General features: G+C 42.9%; 1 protein-coding gene and 1 long non-coding RNA gene across 15 annotated transcripts in view; one reads left to right on the top strand and one right to left on the bottom strand.

Moving 5' to 3' along the window:
* LOC105665948 overlaps window positions 1–22975 on the bottom strand; it is a 217681-nt gene that overhangs the window by 117467 nt on the left and 77239 nt on the right. The window lies entirely within an intron of this gene.
* Window positions 3974–22975, top strand: part of LOC100645717 (gamma-aminobutyric acid receptor subunit beta) — a 96160-nt gene continuing 77158 nt past the window's right edge. For 5 of the 12 annotated variants that reach the window (XM_048407065.1, XM_048407069.1, XM_048407063.1 and 2 more), the window contains exon 1: window positions 3975–4278. In XM_048407065.1, coding sequence (XP_048263022.1) covers window positions 4184–4278 — 95 coding nt within the window. In that variant the 5' untranslated portion in view covers window positions 3975–4183. Of the gene's footprint in view, window positions 4279–22975 lie in introns of all 12 variants that reach the window. The other 7 variants (XM_048407067.1, XM_048407066.1, XM_020863570.2 and 4 more) reach the window with 3 other exon arrangements.

Here is a 22975-nt window from a genome sequence, read left to right as displayed (position 1 = left end):
TCGAGTAAAAATTGACCAACGGTTTGCCGAAGTTTCACTGACCGAATTCATTAAACGCGCGAAAGTAACGGAAAGAGGTAACCAGACCGATGGAAACAGAGAGACGAATACAAAGAAGGATAGAGGAAGAGCCCTTGAAAAGGTATTCCAGTTTCGAGGATCGCGGCAGGGATCGATCCCGTCGATATGCAACGAAGATTCGACAATGGGTTCTCGAGTTACCGCGAAATGCCACCGTTAAACCGTCGAACGAACTTTTGCGCGAGCAATAGTTCGAGAACCGTAATATCGACTCTGTTCCCCTCTGTCTCTGTCCTCGTTCGGACAACCAACGCTCGCCCTCTGACCTCTCTCTCATTCGCGGCTCACTTCCTGCACATTCAGCCGTGCGAATGCACCGGGCGAAACCTTGCGCTCGGTTAATTCGCGAACACTACCGATACCAAGCACCCTTCCTGTTAAAATCGCAACTGAAATTCTTGTTTCGGTGTCCACATCGTGTATGTCGTTATCGTGTATGCCGGCATCCTCCTTTGTAATCAATGGCAAGCACGGAAAAGTGTCCCTCAAAGCTCGAACGCTCTCTGACGAGGCTCCTACATACATATAGATGTGCTTAACCTGATAGATTGCTAACTACGCTTGGTGGTGGTTCGTTTACTTTCATGGCCATGGTAGACGACTCATTTGATGCTACCTTACGCTTCGTGACACGATGTAATGGAAAATAAAATACAATTTTGATGGATCGAATAATTTAATATGCGCAGAATCTTTGTTTTTTCACTTTTCTTTTTCCTTTTTTTTTTTTGGAGTATGCAACGTCGAAAACGAATCTCTCGTTTAATTCAAATTTTTGTTTATTGTGGTCGCAAAATTGATATAACTTGAGGATAAAAAAGTAAATGGAAAGCGACGAAAACGATGAGTTAATCTTCTAGGAAGAAATCGATCGTAACTCTTTAGACTTCGAAAGTCACGTGTTTCGTCGCGACAAGATTTCCGCGCCCTTATTTCTACATTTTTATGAACTGTGTATACCGGGCACGAGACATCGAAAACCAATGTCGTACTAACATCACCCTAAAATTCAGACTACGTTACAGGCCACGCGTTCGCGGTGTATTCAGACATTCCTATACGAAATCTTAAGGCAGCATCGTGTGTCGCATCCCGTTTTCAGCAGTAGCACGCTCTGCGGTAGAAAGAGGCCAATAAAACTTGCCCCGTATACTCCCTCGTTTTATCCTCGCCATTCTATTGTACGCAAGGAACAAAACCAGAGCTACATCAACGATATCCTTTTGAAATCGAAAAATATATTCGAAAAAAAAGGCTGAATAGCACGGTGCGCTTTTAAACCTTCGATCGGAGGAACAAACAAAAATTAGCAACTCGATAATCGAGACAGGGTCAGAAACCATCGATAAAGAAATGCCACGAAGAACGCATATTGTGCGTATATCTCGATATCGGAAATAAAATAAAAAATGGGAAAAAAAAATAGAGGAAGAAAAATTGGAAAAGCGGAAAAAGCTTTCGACGAATCGGGCACCCACAAAGACAGGCTTTCACGAGCAATTGCATCGAAAGGTTTCGAACGGGATACCTGACGGTTTGCGTGGTCGGTTTGAGTACGCAGGTGTGCACGCGCAGACGCGCGTTTGCACTGCGTATTCAATGTTTGTCCCGCAAGCACAGAAAGAAGGAAAAAGAGTGCTTTCGATTCAGAATCACGCGGTCGGAAAGAATGTGCATCTGGTCGGCCTGCGACGATTCCAATTACTCTGCTTCACTAGCCAGCACGCAAGAGAGGCGCGGATTTTCTTACGCGAACGTGTGCACGTGCATATGTACATACGTTCTTTCCCTTTTGTCGGCCTGTGTATTTCGTCTTTGTGACGTAAACCGGTGTTTAACGATACACGCGCTGAATGAACCTCGGCCAACCCCGTCCTCTGTACAGGCAACCGGCAGATATGCAAAGTTCAAAATTAAACACGGAACAACTTCCTTTGTTGGAACGAAAGATTCTCAGATGCTGGTATATAATAGACGTAAATTTTAGATACAGTTGGAAGAAGAATGTTTCTTATCTTTCCATGTCGTTGACACAAGTGGTTAAGAATCCATAAATTCGAGTGAAATAGGAAATTACAAGAAAGAATAATCGGTAAGTGTCTTGATCTGGTCAGGCGCGAAAGGGACGACTAATTTATAAGAGTCGTTAATTTCGGTTTGTACTAAAAGAATTAAAATTTTCCATGCCCTAGAAAAAGAACGACAAAGTAAACATTTATCGCGTAGGAACCGGTATAACTAAAACATTCCACGAATCTCGAAAGCGAGCGAAACTGTATAGAATCGAGTCAGTAGTTCAAGACCGCGGGCTAAACGTCCGATTCTCGACAACCGAGGAAAGAAAGAACACGAATCGAGGGGGACGGAAGGAAACGAAAGGAAATAAAGAATTATTCTCGTTGTCATCCATTACGAAGCCTTGAAACAGCGAATCAAAGAAAACCACGGGTAAATTCCAACGAGAGGAAAATACGCTCGCAGGAAAGAAGCTTGGAGTGAAATAGGCAGTCAGGAAAGTAGTCGACGGAGGTGAAAAGCATCCTGGGTGGTTTCGAAGCAGCCAGATACGGGAGGACTAATCAGGGACGAAAGAGCAAGGCAAGGTAAGCAGGGGAACAAGCAGGCAGGCAGGTAAGGCAGGTAGACAGGCAAAGCAGGTAGGCGAAGCAAGCAGGCAGGCGAAACAGGCAGTCAGGCAGAGATAGGCAGGGAAGCAGGCAGGAAGAGAGGAAGGAAGAGCGCTTGCGCGCTGGTACGGCCGGGCTAGACGCGAGAGCCGCCACTCCCGAGCGCGTAGCGGTGTAGCGCGGGTGCTGACCGAGTGTCCCCGTGAGAAGAGCGAGAGAGAGTGCGAGAGCGAGCGAGCGAGCGAGAGTGCGAGAGCGAACGAGAGCGAGGAGAGTGGAGAAGAGAGAAGAATGTCCATCGTGGAAGGAAGGATCCCTAGGAAGCGGAGCCTGCGGCAGGACATCTTCTACGATCAGGCGGCTCCGTGCTTGTAGGACGAAAAGAACGGAAGAGAGGGTTCTCTTCGAAGAGGATCTCGCCGCTATCTCCCTCCTCCACCACACAAGCCCCTTGATCGTTCCCTGTTCCCCAGATAACGTTGGTCCTCGTCCTTCTTTCCCAGGTGAACGAAAACGGAGGAACGACAGGCTCGTCTCGTCTCGCCGACAAAATTGAACCAGAAGGTGTAAGCCGTCAGAGGAGAGAACGCTCGCGGAAGTAAAAAGCAGTGCGTTTGGAAGGAAAGCTCGCGCCGGAGCATCGCGCGATTTAGTGAACAGAGGAAAGCATCGTACTCGTGAAACCTGCGTCGCAGGGTTGGAAATAGAAGGCGCGTTAATAATATCGTGAAAATCGACCCGGGGACTATGATGTATGCGTTAAATCAGTGAGCCACAAAGATAACGAACGCTGGTGTGACACGGGTACACGATAATCGCACGTACTCTGCGAAGCTTCGAAACGAAAAGAGAACGATACAGATCGAGGGAAAGAAAAAGAGAGAGGAAAGTTGTTATATACGTTGGAGAAAGTAGGAAAGGAAAGATCTCGTTGTGATCTAGTGGCGAGTGACAAAGAGGAGAGAGACTACTACTCTCCGCGCGAGAGCTCGAGGAGCACCGGTCTCTCGAGGCTCGGCCGCGAGCAAGAGATCGTGTGAGGTGATTGGATTTCGAGCTGCGATACACAGTGTTTCCGAGGAAACGTCGAACGCGAGTGTCAGTGAAGCCAAGACATCTGGGTGAAATTCAAGTAGTAGCTGACTTTACTAAGCAGACCAGGCTGAACCGTGAATAAAGAGGAAAAAGTACAAGGAAAACGGAGAGAGCGAAAAGCGGACGGAGAGAGCAAGACGGAGGTAGGAGGGCGGGGCGGGTGGGTGGGAGGTAGGGTGGGAGGAGGAGGAAGGAGGGAGGGTGAGACGCGGACGGCACGCAGAGAGGCGCCGGGTCAACGCGCCAGGTAACAACGCCTCAGGACATCCGCTGACGTCCTCGTCGACGTCCTTGTCGTTGTCCTCGTCGTCATCGTGAACGGCAACGCGCCGTGCTTCTCCTCGAACGTGGACATCCCGTCTTGTTCCACGGATAATACGATGTCCTTCCGCGCCGCCTCCTGGAGCTTCGCCCTCCTCGCGGCCACGGTCGCGTTGCTGCCCGCCACGCATCGTGCTCCGTTCGCGCAAGCCGCGTAAGTACAATTTCTTCCCTGTCTTTTTATTCCTCGCTCGATGTATCGCGTTTCCGTTTCCTTCGAGGTTAATCCGATTTTATCGCAAACGACACGTTCGCGAAGCAAGTAATCGTCGAATCGCCTAAAAAAGAAAGATTCTAGTCGATCCGATGGTTTTACCATCCAACGTGATTCTATTTCTAACAGCGTCTCGCTGCTCGAACGAGGCAGCCAAATAGAACGTGTAATCGCGTAAGATCGGTAAATGCACCGGTATCCGTGCGTAATCTGAAAACCCGGACGTGATGTCAGACCACCAAAAGTAGAGACGCGTAATTTGCGAGGGTAGAAACGTAGCCGAGCACGTCTAAATCGATAGACGCTGAAACTGTTGGCGGACTTGCCGCGTGTATGCGAAGGTCTCTTTGAACTTTACGCTGTGTTCCGTTCGAAGTTGATGTACACCCACCTCCGCGGTGAGACAGTCACGCGCTCACATTAGGCGAACTCACGAACTCGAGTCTCCGACAAACTCTCCGAGAATAATTCTCTCTCTTGTCGTGACCTCGAACGGACGCCGAGTCGAAGTTAATCGACGAAGCCTAATGTGCCTAGAATACCACACGCTGGCAATCGATAGACTTGCAGCTGATTCTACGGCGCGAGCTAGGTGCAAGGATTTAATTAATGATCCATAATCCTATATCTCGATTACGTGTTTCGCCTGCGGTGAGCCGTGCATGCACACTCATCGAGGCACGCGAAATTGGTCGATAAACGGCTATAATGGGCGCGATAGAAGGGCGAGAAAAACAATCACCTCGTTTGAGTTACGCGCGCGTTACGTTGCGATCGCATTTTCGACCATCTGATTCTACATACGATTTCAAGTCCACGTGCAAGCGTGTATACGCGAAACATCTATCTTTGACACGGTACCGTCGACAATACGAAGCTGCGAGGTTGTACAGTGTACAACCTTCTCCGGTGTCTGCATGTACGTTCGTGATTGCATGTAAATGAGCGGAAACATGCAGGCTACGTTGCATGCCCAGACATACGACACACCAGCCGGGCGCACACGCTCTTTCAATGATCACAATGACGCCACCCCTCGTGACTTCAAGACGCCTTGTCGTCGTCTCGCGCTTTAATAGTCGCGACGCGTTCGCTGTTACATTAAAAAATTCATTTGTCGAGCAATTATTACGTCGTCCGATCGTAGCAGCTGCTCTCTAATTAGGCTACGTTTAGTTTTCGTCTTAAACGTGCCTCTTCTGTTTCAACGCGAAAAATTTCTCCCCCGATCGTTTATCTCCTATGTATCTTTCCTAAAGTTCATCTTTCGACTTTCCGTGCCTCTCTCTGACTCGACATTTATTTACCTATACTACTTCAACGATTCTATCACGACTCGTAATTCATAAAATGCCAACAAAGTAATTTAACGAATGACAAAAACACTAGAGAACTGACTAGAGAACTTGTTACTTGATAATTATCAGAAACTGATAATATCAGAAACAAAATTACTGAATTTGTACGGTATAACGCTAGAAAGGGAACGAGAGAGGGGATTGTATAGGATCAAAGGTCTCGTAAAGGCAAACATGCTGGCTTTATAACGTTTAATAACCGAATGGAATATACATTTGGTTAATAAATACACGATCGTGTGTGTGCGACGCAGGAAGGTTTAGTCGGTACACAGCCAGTGTCTCGAGAGTGACAGCAGTACCGTGAGAACAATGGCGAAGCTGAAATTAGTTGTACCGGCTCATCCCTTCTCGCATTAACGCGCGATCCAGTTGCCTCGTATATGTGTAATCCGCAAACGTTTCTGTAACCCGAGCGCCTGATATCGAGCGCTATTTTCCGACAATGTTTAACACGTTTACTTATCAACCGCCGCTTCAGTGACAGCTTAATCGATTACAATAATAGAGATAGTTTTCAAAATGCACCATCATCGATAGTGACGCGGTGTTTTACAGCGAGGTCACTTTTTTCTCAATTTTCCTCGGTGAAAGGTATTGTTCATAAATTGTTGTTACGAATAGAGAATGTAGGTTATAAGTCTGAAATCTCAAGAGATAAAAGAGAATAAAAAAGATGTGATTAATCGACTCGATGTCGTTTGATAGAAGAGGCAAATTAATTTTATCGTAAAATAACAGTAACACTATCGATAAAGAACGAACGCTGCTACGAACAGTAACACTGAATCAAGGATTCTAGTTATATAATACGCGTTACAAAGGAGCGAGTTAACATTCAAGCGGAAACGTTATCTAATACATTGTATAATTTTTGATTTACGAGGCTTTATCCGATCCCGGAATTGGATCCAAAGGATCCGTAATACAAACATTGCGTCAGAGAGAAAAATTAAAGAACGGAAAAAGGTCAGACAGATAGGAAACGATACCCTTTAAAGAAACGTCGAAATTTCTCAGGAAGAAAACTAAAGCCTCGAAGGGAAAGACATGGCTTTATCCAACGAAACGGCGCTCATCTAATTACGTTGCAATCCTATTTCCATCGTGTATACGTAGCGCATCGAACTGTTTACAGAAAATCGTATCAACAAAATCCTCGTTCAATCCGCAACGATATTAACCTTAGCGAGGAAGGCGGTCCGTGGGCCGCTCGCAACAATTTTGGCCGAGACTACGATCTAATCCAGGAAGAGGATGGCAAGAGGGTAGTTAGGTATAGTCGAAGGGATTATCAATATTTACGCTCTTCCAGCAAGCTCACAGCTCGGGTCGTTCCACCTGTTTTCTCCTCGAGGGCCGTGCCTCTCTGTAGCCTCCTCCAAACCCCTAAGAGTACCAACCGCGGACGTTCTGTAGTGTGGTATCGGTGATCGCAGTAGAGCTCTCGAGCAAGAGGGTGCTCCCGACGTGGCAGAGCTCCAAATCCTCCTACGTTGCCACCCTCTCGCACCGCTGTCGTTACCACCACTCTCTTCGACCCACCGCCAACCGATTCCTGGTCCACCGACACATATCAACCCTCTTTTTCTTATCGAAGAGAACGTTCCTTTTCTTTCTATCTTCCTTACTTCGTTTCCTCCACATCGATGATTCTATTTTTATCCGGCTACAGCTCACACCCCCGTATCTTATTCTCCCTTTTTTCGGTCACCCGGACCAAGCTCGACCCGGAATCGTACTCTTGCCACCATCTTCATTGACGTTTTCTTCTTCTCTTTCATGGTCCAAGCCCAGCTTCGTGAATATGCCGGTCGTAGATCCATAAGGGCGGACAGCCACCGTTCTTCCATAGTCGAGTAGTACGTCCCCGATTTCATGATTGAAACGGGTCTGAAATGGGTTCCACGTACACAAGGAATATGAAACAACGTTTCTTCGAGCGGTACGGGGCTTCGGGCTAAGCGGACGTTCGTTTTCTCCCTCTGCCTCTCTCTTTCTCTCTCTTCCTCTATCTATCTATCTATCTATCTATCTATCTCTATCTTTCACTCCTCTATCTCTTTGACATTTGAGGTCGCTGTTTTGAGTGTTTTTCTTCGCGTCTTCTTTTCATCTGAACGAAATCTACTATATTCGTGCGAGAAATTTATGATCATGAAATATACATACGTCGAGACGCATATAAATCCTGTAACGTTGCTTCAATTTAAAAAATTGTGTAAAAATCGATGCAACAGTGAGAGGAAGAATATAAACGATGGTTAAATTGAACGCTCGAAATGACGAAAGATTCTCGTGAAACGAGCTAGCATCCGTAAAGACCACGGTTGCTCCGAATGGTCGCGACAAAGCGGGACTCCAGAGCGGAGAAGTGTCGAAGAAAGATCAGAAGGTCTGTGATCTTGGAGCACCGCTCGCGACGTATAATGACGATGTCGTTAACCGCGGCGCGTCATCTTTCCCCTGGACGGTTCCGTGAAAGCGAATCTCGTGGGCGGAAGGGCGCGTGCTGCAGGACTAACAGGAATTGAAAACGCTACGGATACTCGTGCGGTCGCGAATGGTCGTGTTTTTGCCGTGAAAGCCGGCAGAATCGTCTACCACGGAAACGAGAGAAAACGTGCCAAGTCATTCGGCTTGGTCTGACCCACTTTTCGCGGAAGCGTAAAACGCGCGCACTTTGCGACGACGATCCGACGAAACTGATTCTCCTTTCTCCCCCTGTGCTTCTATATAGTTACACAGCTGCCTCGCGTTTTTTTTTTCTCTCCTTCCACTTTTCCTCCCTTTTTCCCTCCTTTTTTTATCTCTGTTCCCCTCTTTTTTCTTCCCTTTTTTTTTTGATAGACACAATGAATGACGGTTGAAGAGCATAACTCCTGAAAAGAAATCCCAATTTCGTGGCGCGGGTTCCCAAGCCCGGCCTCTGCCCGAAGCCTCGCAAGCCTCGACTTTGTAATTCTGCGATACTTCCTGGACTCGGCGAACCACGTACTTGTAAATTGCTTAAGCTATTTGCTACAGACATTCTTTGAAATACTCTTCTACAGTTTCGTTAGGTGGTAGATATAGACATTTCTCTTATTTCTTTTCTAACTTTAAACTGTTCAGAAGCCACACCACTGATCAGCCCTGCAAATTCAAGTGGTAAAAAAGTAATAGCGTTAGAAATATTATTTATTCAGATTTTCCTTGAAATTTTGGATTATCTATGGTATTTTGTTGTGTCGAGTATTTTTATGCTCGAATATAATAATTGCGGAGTTTATCATTTATTCAGCTGTGAGATAAATGTATCAAGTAGCAGCATATGAAATGTGCGAATTTATTTTTCACTAAATTCTAGACGATATACGTAACGTTTATAAGAATCGTAGAAAAGAAAAGACAATGCCGAACTCCAAAATAATGTACAAGACGTATACAAAAATATTTATTGAAAACAGAGAAGCTTCACAAAATTTGTTTAAGAATATCAGATATTTGATATCTACGGTATTCCATTATTGTTCGTATCGTCAATTATATTCTACGATATTCTTTGAATTAATGGTACCTTTTCATCATAAAATAACGACAATTAGCACGGTATTAAGAATGTTAACAAACAGTACAGGTAAGTTTAACGGTTCGAGTTCTCTGTCATGGCTTTTGAGCAGCTGCTTAGCTATGCACATCAAGATGTAATTAGAAGTACGGATAATTATTCGCGAGTTCAAACAATTATACGTAGTAATTTACGAGGAGCAAATTTACTAGTCGACATTCACAAAGAAAATGTTTAGCGAGCGTAAGGCATCTTCGCTTAAACAAAGATGAGGAAAAGTAGCGAGTTGTGTTTTTAAAGCTCTCGAAACGTTCACGTTGCAGTAAAAATAAAGATGAAAAATAAAGAGAGCAGGCATTGTCAAACCGTTGATTAAAAATTCGCATAATTACGCGTGGCAATAAAACAATGGCAAACAGAAATCGAAGCAGTACGCGGGGTATTTTCGAGCGTATGCAGTCTCTAGCCAACAACTGAAAATCAGTGGGCTGCTGTTAATTATCAACGACACTAATGGATACGATTCGATTGCGATATTGCAGCTCGCGGGAAATCCGCGCAAATTTGATAATTCACGTGGGATAACATGGCCGCGTCATGTAGATCGACCAATAGCTGTCGCTTTTAAAACATTTAAAACGCGGTGTGCAAACGCGTTTAAATCTCGCCGACTAATTGACTAGACGATTACCTGTTAATCGTTCTGTTTGAAATAACTGAAACGCGGCCCAGTGTATATATATCGAGCGTCAGACCTAGGAGAAAATTAATGAACCGTAATAACTTCACGATATTCTATCGAACGCAAAATATCGACCATCTCGATAAGAGCCGAACTTGAAAAGAGAAACAAATCAAAGCACCGAAGAAACAAAGTTTCTAGTAACGCGACGATTAATATCGAATGAGAATGGAAACACACGGGAGAGAAAGTTGGCGCGAACAGAGAACATTGTTTGTGGAAGGGTGAGAAGAACTGACTGGACGACAAACGAATGCATATTTAATAGTAAACGATTATTAATGCGCGCTTACGAGAGATGATTGATGAAACTATACACAGAGCCAGCTGGGGTTGGGCTTTTAATGATTTCCGGCCGTCATACACGAGCCGCGATTATCGTGAAATTTCCGTTCGGCTTGATGCGATAATGCTTTTCATGGAAGGGGCGGGGGAAAGGAACTCGAAAGAATCGTTACAAAAAAAAATGGACAAAACATGCAAACGAGAACGATAGAGATGGAATGGGGCGGGGTGAAAACAATGGAAACACTTGCAAATATTGCGACCGACCTTCGTATTGTGCAAGAACCGTTTGAAGAATTAATTAGAAGCGACCAAACGACACTCGTGTACGTCGGTGAAAAGCCGAGTTGCTGAATGCGCCGTTTACAATGCGCGTTATTAACCCTCCGACTTCATTTATTTAGACGCTGTTAATTATGGTTATAAAACAATAGCGGTGAACGCGAGGGTAACGCGCAACTCGCTTATTATTACCCCGCTTACGGATTACGCTCACAGGTATCCGTTACATTTTGCTGACTGAATAGCTGCTACTTTTTATCGCTAACTAACGTTTCTCGGCTTGGAATTAATACATAAGGCTTGTCGAGGTAGACGATTCTTAACCTGGATATTCCCTTTATTCGTATACGAACCGAAAGATATCTGTAATATTATAATGCAAATACGACGGAGATCAAAATTCACGGTTAGAACACCAGGGAGAAAGGTAACATCGTTCGAGATTTAACCGACGTGGAAAAAACATGAGAATTCAGGATCCAGATCAATGAACGAACCTTCCTAGTTACGTGGAAATCAAATATTCTTCAGTCACTGCAATATCCGGCGTACTGCGGTTCAATCGAATCCGACCTAGGTCTGACTACGCGTTGGCCTATACCACTGCCGCCGCAAATTACATATTCCACGAGACGAGGATTTCCAGGAAATCATCGCTAGAGATCGATGCTAATCATTCCATCCGCCATCCGATTCGAACATAACGTCTTTCCAGCTTTACTTAATTATTCAATAGTTCCTAGTCCTCATCCTTCTAACCTAATGAGGTTTCGTATTCATTTCCAGCGAGCCTATCATTCTACCAGCTCTCAACAGGATCGTTGGTACTTGTGGCAATCGTGGAAATTAAGGATAATCAAGCGAATTTCATTCCTGCGTACATTTATCCAATTTGCAATCACCTTTTCGTTCAATATATTATTATTGATACGTTATATGTTATTACCGCGAACCTTTGAACAAAGTTTGTCTTTCCACTTCATCTTTCTGAACTACCATCGACGAAGTATCAATATACGAAGTACCTAGATAAAAACAAAACTTTCTCATTGTCAATTACCAAGTTGTCTCCTCGAGTGATCAATTAGCAAAATTATATGGAATTTTTCAGTAACTTTTAACGTGAATGGACTACAGATTTTTTGCAAATTTGCAATTTAAATGGACATTTGTTTCACTAAATATTATAAAATACAACAGAGCTCCGTTTATATAAAATTGTTGAGGAATAAGTAATTTGTATATAAATAATTTGTATCGTTCGTGTAATGGCAGCTCGCTTATTCTAAATTCTATCTACGATTTCTTGTTCATGTAGGTATTGCAGTAAAAGTTCACGTTCAGATAGGTAGCTTCGACCAGCAGGAGTTTGTTTAATCAGGCATTTACTAAAATTTCGTTCACATAAATGTAGTTCATATACGCGAAGACCTGTTACAAATTATTTTAGATATTTTGTATATCTTTACATACGATGGTTACAGGGAAAATATTTGATAAGTGTAATTCTGTTGACTTCCTGAGCTTCGCGTAATCTAGTAGTTAAAAGGATATATTTTAATATAATACAATAGAAAATGAGAACAATCTATTGGACCCAAAGATATCGTTTTGGCGATAGATAAATTCATAAAGTTTTGCAAAAAATCTAACAAAATACCTATTAGGTTGTCCGAAAAGTTGCTTTCGTTTCATAAGGTGATAATAGATGAACAATTTCTATTTTATTTTATTTTATTGAATTAGGTATGATCTATTTCGTTATATTTCCTTATTATGTCCGTGCATAATTCAATAAACTAATATAAAACAAAAAACATTGTGCGTCTATTATTTCCTTATAAAACGAAAGAAACCTAATAATATCCAAGATGAAATAATCAATACTTTAAAAATCGATATTTCTTGCGTATGATTTTCCAAAGGAACTGCAGAAACAAATCGAACAGAATCGGTATTATCTGGTAATACGTGAGTGGATTAAAAATTACTATCGGAAAACATTTTGACATAGTTTGACATTCCTCTGTGATCTTCATATTCCGTAAGTTTTATAAACGTACGAACATCCGTGGTCTAATTACCGGCAAACGAAATCTCAAACGAAAACTATCCTCATGACGTACCAATAACAAAATCTGCCGCCCTAATCTTCGCAAGTACTCCCACTTCGCTTCTAAAACTTTCGCCTCGCACTCTGTTCTTTCTAAAACTTCCGGCCATCGTACACTGATCTCCCTTAGGAACTCACTGGCGTCTGCAGCAAAGCGTATACACTCGGTGTACCGGCTGCATGTTGTGTCTCTAATACACGAGAACACGCTCTCGAAACCTTAACTTTCGAAACACGAGACCGCCCCTCGTTCTTGAAAAACTCTCTCTCGCCACGAAAAGTCGACACGATCGACTTTACCGCAGCGCGAATTATATAAAAACCGCGAAACGTATCGGTCAGAGTTGTTAACAGCCGAGTTAAGTACAAGGTACAATGGAGGGTCGAGTGGTCACGCGATTCAAAGACTTTCCCGACCGCTTCTGAATTTTCGTTTCGCGACCCTCGAGCTCGTAAATTCGTGCACAACGCCGGGTGTCACGATTAATATGCGGTCGTTCTCTCCCGCAAGCAAACCAGCAACCATGTCGTGACAATGTCCATACTTTTCGTATTATTTTCAAGTTAATGCGGTGGTTCTGCGGCATATACAGGTCGAGAAATTAGCCGAACTATTTAACAGTCACCCTGCAAGTCTCGATCTTTGCTTACTCGCGATTCAGTCGCGAACTGGAAACGACACGCAGTTTCTTACAGTTTCTAAGTAATTGCAACGCAATGTCGAGACACGGTGTTATAGCTACGCTCGATGGAAATATTATAACGCAGAATTCTACGTTTCCCTTTTATGTTAATTGGAATCGTTTCCTTGAGTCGAGAGAATAATGCATATATTTTAATACGTTTAATCTCAGCCGTCGTTAGAGAGCAAAGTGTAAGGATATAAAGTTAAAGTAAACTTTTAAGTTTAACTCTTAATAACAAAATTTTTCTCTTCGTTTATCCCAAACTATTTATGCCCTTTTAACGCGCCCATTGTCGGTCACATTTTCATTATCTATTTTATATGAGAAACTCACTGGAAATGGATTTCTCTTTTTTTTTCGCAAAAAACGAGATAAGCAGGGGATAAAGTAATCGCATGCAAAGTTTGTCTACAGAATTTTGCTATGAATTTTCAAGGTTTTAACACGTGTAATAAAGCGTTTTAATATTTCGAAGCATACAAAACTTCAGCCACGATCTTTTCTCAAATTAAAATAACTCGTGCCACCTCTCTCCGCACGCCTCGTATATTAAATAATAATTTTCATACAAAATCTGTTTCTCCATCGAAAAACTTAACATACGTCCTTCGCGCGAATTATTCTACAAACTTTTTTCTCCAACTTTCATAATTTTTCATTTGCATTCCGCATACGAATCGGTATGAAACGCGAAATTATGCGTCAACCAGTATCCCTAACGTACGTAGTAAACGCGTTAAGTCAAAGCCACTCTACGATAATCACCTCGGCTATTTAAAACTTCATCGTCAACTAACTATACTCTAAATCAAAGCCAGTAGTATTATCAACCCCTGAAAACGAACTTCTTATGACGCGATGTTCACGGCAGCGAAAATCGCTCGGAAACAACGACGTCTGGCTGCAGATAAGTACGTTCGTCGCAGACGGAACGAGTGCATACGGTGCATTCGTTCCTGGCGGACGCAGAGAGACGACACGGGGTCGAGGAAGAGGAAAGAAGAGGGGAAGAAAGGAACAGAGAGTCGGCATGAAGTGAAACGTTGGTCGCGGGCTGCTGGCCGCGACGAGGGTGGGGTTGGCGGTCGCAGGAGGTCGAAGGGGGTTGACGGAGGTTGTGGGTGGTCGGAGGCGAACGGGGGTTCCTCGCGTGCAGCCTTGACATGGGCCAGGAAATCAATGGGACCTCCAACACCAACGCAAACTCGGTCAGTCGAGCCGTGCACACGGCCCATGCCTATAATTCGCAGTCGCACGCGGGAATGTTCGGTATCGTCGACGAACGATCGATCGTCGGATCCAATCGAGAAACGCCTCTTTTCGTACGGTCCGTTTTCCCCGCTTTTATTTCCCGATTAGAAACCTCGGTAGAGGGGTAAAAAGCATAGGAAGGGAAAGAGGAGAACAGGAAGAGAAAGAGAGAGAGGATGGAAGGCGATGCGAAGTGCCGACACTGCTTCTAACGTCGCTCCCGAAGATCGTGACCTCGATGAAACGTTCATTATTCGGTACACGCCAGTCGATTATCGAGAACGCCGGATGCGCGCCGTTTCTTTGCTGGGCGGACCTAGCGAGGAATAGGGCGAGTCGTTGTCTCACTCGATGTCGAGTGAGGACGCGGGTTTTTCGATCGCGGTGATCAGCGTTGATGATGAATATGATTAGGTTGGTTGGGGGAAAAATGAAAAAGCGATGATGATGGAACGAAGAAATATCGACGGAGGGAAAATATCGAACGTTAGGAACGAATAGTTAAAAAAGGAGGTAGTAGGGTGTATGAACGATAGGTGTTTGAAAAATGATATTACAAATTGAATTGAATGAAACTTGACCATCGTTTGGAACGTTCAGAGTGGACGTATAAGGTGGATACAGTTTGAAGAACGACGCTAGATGTAGTGTTTGTAATTTGATTCTATCGACCAGCCTGAAGATTGAATTTCTTGTTGTGAAAGGGCAGGAGGGAGAAAAAACTGGTTAACGCAGTTATCGTAGAAAGGTAAGCTGTAATAGATCGATTCGCGAGCACACCTCGCGGTCGAGATCTCGATACAATGTCCATTGCAACGTCTGTCCCGATGACGACAGCGATACCGATAGCTGGGAAATGAAACGACGCGACGTTTCGAAGGAAACGTCAAACGGTTGAATAAGGACACACCGATCAGAAATGGAAACAGCGGCAACTTTCTTCAGACTTTCGAAATCTATTATCGACCTTCTGACTTCGCGTAATCTCTATATTTTCATTCATCAACGATATTATTTCAGAAACGCGGTGTAATAGACGTATACGAGCTTCGACAATTTTTATTCGTTATTCTCTTACGAAACTATTTTTGTGCTTCTACGCGTATCTGATTGTGAGTTTATTCTTAAATTAAATACATAAACTCCTTATCTACCGATCATTTTTTTAATTTCTTCTAACGTTATCCGAATATTTTCATGCGCATAGAATAATTATTTTCACGGGGGATATAAAGAATAAAATTATTGCGTAGAATGGCTTACTCTTCTTGGTACTCTACGTTACAATCGTTCCGTGTAGTCAACCAAGGCTTACTCGAGTCGATCATGGCTTACGTGTATTATTCGATTAGTATGCTAATTTACTATATCGATAGGATATTTTATTAATCATAGATTTGATAAAGAACTGCCTAAACCGCATCGAGAACCATTTCACAGAAAATAAAAGGTAATCGAAGTCAGTTTCCAACGTAATCCGCAACCAAAGCTATACATATATCCGAGTAAAAGAACCTTGACGAGAGCGCGGCCAGGGCTGCCAATCAATGGCGAGGACATCACCCTCGGCGACTAACATCTACGTCCTTGATCGTCCGTTCGTCGCCACTGCTAAAATGGCTATTCTTCTAAACAATTGCAACACCGAGGACAAGCAACTTTTAAACCTTATTTATCGTACACTTGGCGTTCCATTGCATTTTATACATTTCCACGTTTAATGAAATATCGCTTAACTTTGTCAACCTTACATCAAAATTGTTTTTTATATCGAAATTTATTATTCATAAGTAAAACTGTACTTGCATTTTCACACAGCTAATGTTACTACAATGTTCATTTAATTGGCCTTAATTGAGTTCACTAAATCAGGGTACCATACTGTAATTCTTAGCATCGTGTAAATCGTGGAACGATTTTTATCCATAACGTAGCTATTTTGTTCTAAAAATATACTCGAGATCCTTGATAAGAAAAAAGAATAGATGCAACAAGAACGAATGAGAAAGCCAGTGCCTCTCGCTGGCTCTGGCTACAGTCATTCGCCGTTTTTGTCAATAGATTAAAGTTACACCGAGAGCGAGATATTTCGTGTCGAGCCATTTGAATTTATATGAAACCACTCTGTTGGAATTTGAGCGAGCCGCTACCGCGCTTCCCGGCCATAAAATGGTCCGTGACTAAATTTTGAAAAATATTAAAGACTCCTAAAAACATCGTTAATGATTATCAACCATCGTCTAGTCGTCCCGGTCGCGATAATCTTTCCAAAAAGATAAAAAACTAATTATTTTCGTGAAACGTACTAAGGGATCGGGGACAGAAAAGGATTAATCACGATGAAAAACATTAGAATTCCAAAAAAAAGACGTTTGGCGACTAAAAAGTGGCAGAACTATGCTTCTTCTTTTTCTTTCTTTTTCAATTCAGCATAGCAATAGGATCAGAAGCAGCAGGGCATATGTAGGCGATTGAGCGTGTGCGTGTACCGGAGCATTCGGCCAGCGTAATGTGTGCGCCTGAGTACGAGTGTAATAAAAGAGCTTTCTGGGTCGCATTAAGGTAATGCTTCCATGGCGCGGCTAGGTGCGAGCGAGGCCCAGCTTGAAAGTTAGGCGAAATGGTGGAACAACGAGAGCCGTCGTACTTTTTGGCGGTATCAAAAGGGCAAGTCGCGCGATTTGTGTCTCCTTGGCGCCACCTTTCCATTTACTTCGCCTGAAAATACTCCAAGCAACGAAGAAACAAGACTACGAGCTGTCCGTATGTGCACGAGTATTTGAATACTTATCATAAAATACTTGTACGTTCATATCGTACATATTATATAAAACTAAATTTCAAACTAAATTTTCAAACTAAAATTTCATCGGCACCGTAATGCGACAGAACTGTCGTTATATCGATAAAATTAGAAATTCATTTTAGAAATGTATATAGAGATTGCAAGATGTTAATCGTAAACGTATATTTAGTAAAAAAAGAATTAGCAAGCAGCGTGAATAGCCATTTTAAGCGCATTGTAAATGTTAAATACGGTCCACTGAATATTAAGGTTCATTAATGTAACGAATGATCAATTGTTTAAATACTTTTGCGATCGTTGCGACGTATATACTTGTATTAAATATTGTAATTTCTATATAAATTTCCGGATTTATCGCAAATTTTACCGACACGATCCTGACATTCGAGTTTCGCGACAGCGTTAATAAAATTTCAAAATGTTTCATACGTCACAGATAATATATATTCGTAAAATAGGCGCTTTCGCGAGCTCACGTATATACAAATTCTATGTACAGACTGTACGAAATAAAGAAATGCAGGAATAGTCCCATAAATTCGTTGCCGATAATGTTTGTCTCTTGATGACTGTTTGAAAGATCGAGGTTGATGGTTCTCTTCGTGCAATCGTTTGTATTTGAAAATAGATGGAATCTGTCTGAAAAGATGGATACGTTCAGCGAAAAAGAATTTCTCAAGCTGACCCGTTAATTAATCGGAAGCCAATGACGCGGCTGATAAATTATGATCTGCTTATCGATCGATCGTCCTCCAGCGCAGCCGGTATTGTCTCTTGCTTTCTTCCACTTGGTTTTTCTTTACCGTTTCCTGGACGGACTGCATTCAACCCTGAGACACTGATCACTGGAACACGCTATAAATATAATAATGAATCGAACGGTGCAACTGGAAGCGTCATTGACTAGACACACGATACTCGGCAGCGACACGGCTAACTTCGCGAAATCGATTACGTCTATGTCAGGGTCACTCGTTCCCTTGCCTATGGAACGCGCTCTACGACTTTTTCCCAGCTACGAAACCGTCGCTGTTAACGAAATAACAATGTATTCTACACCTGACGTTTCTCGTTCTTCGTCCCTCGTGGCTCGATCGACAAGACGCACTCGTGTTCCACGAGTTTCCATTCAACGAGACCTCGCCGTCCTATGAAATTTCATTCACGCCGTTCGTATCTTGATTCTAACTACGCCAACTACGCCTTTCGTTTTACAAAGAACGAGCTCGATCTTTACCGTGATGATCTTCTCTCGTAAAAAGAAAAAAAGGTAGAAATTTTCCCGAAAAACTGCCGGTTCCAGCGCGATAATTAAGCGCCGGTGAAAAAACCGTCCGCGTTTCGAGTAATTTTTTGTCGCCGTCTGACCGAAAAAAGCGCCAGCCTGCTGTAAGCTAAAGAACATCCTGTCGAATAAATTGGAGACAGAAGAAGAAAGGGAAAGGGGAGAGCACGAGAGGCCCTCCTTTTCGGCCGAGCATTACCGAGACGGTTGGTCTGACGGTGGTCGAAGCAATCCCCTAATTGGATAAAACTCAACGGCAACCCGGTAACTGGTAATTTCCCTGCAGCAACGTAATTACTGGCCCGTATTTACGCAGAGGGCTGCGCGCGGACCAAGGCGGCGCGGCGGTGGCGGCGGCTGCGCTCGCGCTCACCGCTCCTCTGCTGTATAGCCAGGTGGAAAAAAAAGGCAAGAACACATACGGAAAGAGAAAGAGGGAGAGGAAGAAAGAGAGAAAGAGAAAGAGGGAGGACGCGCGCGCGGCAACGGCAAACCCTTGCACAGAGTGTATAAAAAGCCATCGCAATCTCGTGGTATAGTGGCACGCTAATGGGGCACTGATATAATTAACTGCTATACCTACGCTCTTATCGAGCCCTAGCAACGTTGCTGCCGTCGCCACCGCCGCTGCATACCTTGAATAAAAATAGCACTAATCCGATATATAACGGGTAACGCTTTGATATCGGTGCACCCCCTCTTCCCCCTTCTCCCTACCTTTAAGACCGTGCAACTTACACACACGCGACAACGTCATTTTCTTCGACTTCCCTTCTCCAACGTCTTGCGTCAATGCGCAACCTGTGCTTTTCCGTTTCGCCTTCCTTCTCGTTCGAGCAACGTTTCCCGCGTCGGGATCGAACGGTCATGGCGAAAGGGAAAAACGAGGGAAACGGTTTGTTTTGGCGTCGCGTTCCGCCAATCGGACGACCAGAGGACGCACGAGCGAAACCTTGAAACACACGGAATGGAACGGTCCGATGAAAGCACGCGAACGCGACTGAAACGACATTGCAACACGTTAAAGGGATTGATTTTTATATATACGTGTAGATACGTATGGATACGCGTAGATCGAACGCGAATACAAAATTTTACAGGTACATTTGCGAACATTCGAAAGATAGAATTTCGAATAAGACCAGAAACGACGAGAGTCCCAAAGGCGTGATGCTCGACGACAGCGAATTGAAAGAATTCAGGGCGTCGTCGCAGTGATTACGGGCTTAACGGTGGAACTTAAATCCGTACAGCCCTCGAGAGAGAAACCTGTAACCTTAAAGATAAACCGAGCCTTTGGCCCAGACCTTTGAGACCTCATTATGAAACGCAAAATGGATTTTAGACTCGATGACCCACTTGTCCGCGGAACCTCATTTAAGAATACCGTCGTGCTCGTTTTAGAAGCTTTCCGATCTATTGTGCGACTGAAACGTATGAAAAATTATGAAATACCGGATGATCGTGTTTACGCGATCGAAACGACGAATTTTAGCCAAAAAGGAAGATCGACGTCCCGAAATAGACCGTCCATAAAATTCAATCGCAAATGAAATTTAATGTCACGTTATTTAATCCATTGACTGTCGCGTGGGCCGTTTGGTTGCGGCTAATTTTCAGCTGTACACTGGCAGCTACTTCGAAAATGTCCCCGTTTAATTGGAGCGCACTGTTTTCGGCCGACTGGGAAGCAATGTTCATTATAAACGAACACGAGAACGACCCGTTAACAACCAGTGGGGTTGAGGGTGAAAAGAGGAGGGTGGTATATCGTGTCTTGCAAATTACACGAATAAACAGCCGTCAAAATTGATGTTCATTATAATGAGCAATGTGACCGAAGACATCAATTGCGTTTAACGATCGGGCAATCGCTAAACTTGGCGAATTAACCGTTAATTAAAATACCGTGTTGCCGAGTACGCGTTTCGAAGTCTACATATACTTTTGCTGCGGCTCTATGCGAGTATTTTCGCGCGTTTTCACGCACAAATTAACCCATGATTGGCGCGATATAATCAAAACTAACCGCATTATCGCATCGAAATATCGTACGATAATACGTAGCGCGAGCCTTCTATAATTTTCATACAAACTCGTCCGAGTTGCGCCAATGGTGAAATTTACTAAAAAGTTGGAAATGGTTCGTTGACCGCTTCTTGTTACGAATTTGCAGTATGTACAGGGTTCCAGGACTGCAAATCGATCGGGCAAGAAATGATAGGAAATTATGAAAAGAGAAATTTTTCTAATCTCAGGTTATTTTCGGTAACGAAGCTCTAAAAATATAGATTTTATAGTTTTGGATAAGAAATTGCATACTATTTGTCGTTAACCTTTCAATACGAATTTTTAAAACTTTACTACAAAAAGCAAAATTGAATATGTGGATGACTGCAAACAGTTTCCACTGAATTGAAGAAAAGACAAATCGAGATTGTACATTTACTCTAAAAAAAAGAATTCCACCATCGTCTGCACGGACAATCGCTATATTTTTAATACATCTGAGATAATATTACATTCTTTCGTCTCTATCTTGTTATAACTAAATAATCTTTGAATATTTAATTTAATTTAATAATAATTTTATAATTATATAAAAACCCTGTCCCCTTTTGAAGCAACAAAAAAAAAAAATACTTTCAATAGATCTCAAATAAAATAAACGCGTATTTAACCCACCTGTTCAATCATCGTACGAATCGGATATATCTCATCTCATCGACTCCATTGAAATTAAGCGAATCCGCGTGCATTGTAACGTGCTTGCTTACACAGCGTTCGCCTGATCGGTTGCCCTTCGACCCGGTGCTTTCCTTCGATTGACCGCGTTACATTTCGCCACGAGATTGCGTATACCATCGAATCGACTGGTGCACCTTGAATAGAAACGGCAAGGCACCGGCACGCAGACCTTACTCTTCTTATCTCCTATTGTGGCCGCGTTATCGGGCGCACGTGAACCTTTCATTGTAAATTTTCCTTTCGACCCACGAACTGTGCTTTAATTAACACGCAACATCGGTCGTGCGCAGTCCATTCTAACGACATAGCGATTCCAAATACGCCTCTTACTTCCTGGATATCCAAATACAATAGTGTCAAAGTGGTCTGCACTTCTAAGAAAACTCTATGTCTGGTCTTTTTAGTTTTCTCAAGCACTGAAGCCATCGACAGCGTATAGACAATAGACTGGGACACGGGCAGACCATAGACAGTAGACAGGATCAGCCTCTCCGAAACCAAATAGACTAACGAACTGTCCTGTTTTTGCGACCAGATTTTCAGGACAGAGATAGAAAGGAAAAAACAATATCGTATATAAGCACCGCTCTACAGCGACTCAAATTTAAGTTACAGTTGTAAACCTAAAAAATGTAATTCCGGCAAGTATCGATACTTTTGCCTGAACCACCCCACAACCGAATTCGTTGTTTATTATGGAAAACACACGCATGTGATACACAAATACTGGTCAATAAACGCTATAAAAAAAAGGAAAAAAAGACAGTAGACAGGTGACGATGGCTTCGGGTTTTCAGTTACAGGGTAACTGATTATAAAAAAATTATATTCCTACTTGTACTTACACTTCTGTATTAAAATATATTTTCTACTTTACAATTTATCCACGCGTTCCTCTATTCATACGTCTAATAACCTCAATGAGTAGAATCGGCTATAAAGCGGGAGATACAGTGATTGCTGAAAGTATTTGTAAATATCCTCATTTTCCATTGAAACGATCTTTCATCGGACTTCGCATTTCATTTTCATAATATTAATTCTTTAACTACGTGAAAGTACTACCAAATGATACGAAGCTTCATATACTTGAACTTGATTAATTAGTCTGTAAATCAACGTTGGTGGCAATACTTTTTGCAGACACTATACGTTTCATCTTTTACGAATTTAGTGTTGTACGGGACTCACTTGTACTCTAACTCGTTTGTTTTCTGGTCCTGTTAAATCAGCTTCAAATTGAAGATTGATGTTTCTTCAGTACGCTATGTCACATATACAGTCGCTATAGAAAATATTTACGCACCATTGTATTTATTATGGCATCTATGTATTAATTACTTGCATCCAATTGCACTAAATCTTAGAAAAATTTGACGTGGAAGCAAAATCAAAGTAGAAGCTCGTGAAAACGCTTCGTTGGAAAACAAGGCTATGTACAAATACTTTTGGGGCCGCTGTATAAAATCTGGAATATAGTAAAACTCTACTTACCGAAACTTGTCGAAGGATAAGCAGCTTATATGTATAA

The sequence above is a fragment of the Bombus terrestris genome, chromosome 7, assembly GCF_910591885.1.
Source record: "Bombus terrestris chromosome 7, iyBomTerr1.2, whole genome shotgun sequence".
NCBI classification, from domain to species: Eukaryota; Metazoa; Arthropoda; class Insecta; order Hymenoptera; family Apidae; genus Bombus; species Bombus terrestris.
The sequence above is the reverse complement of the archived record's forward strand: the minus strand, read 5'-3'. Positions and strand labels throughout refer to the sequence as shown.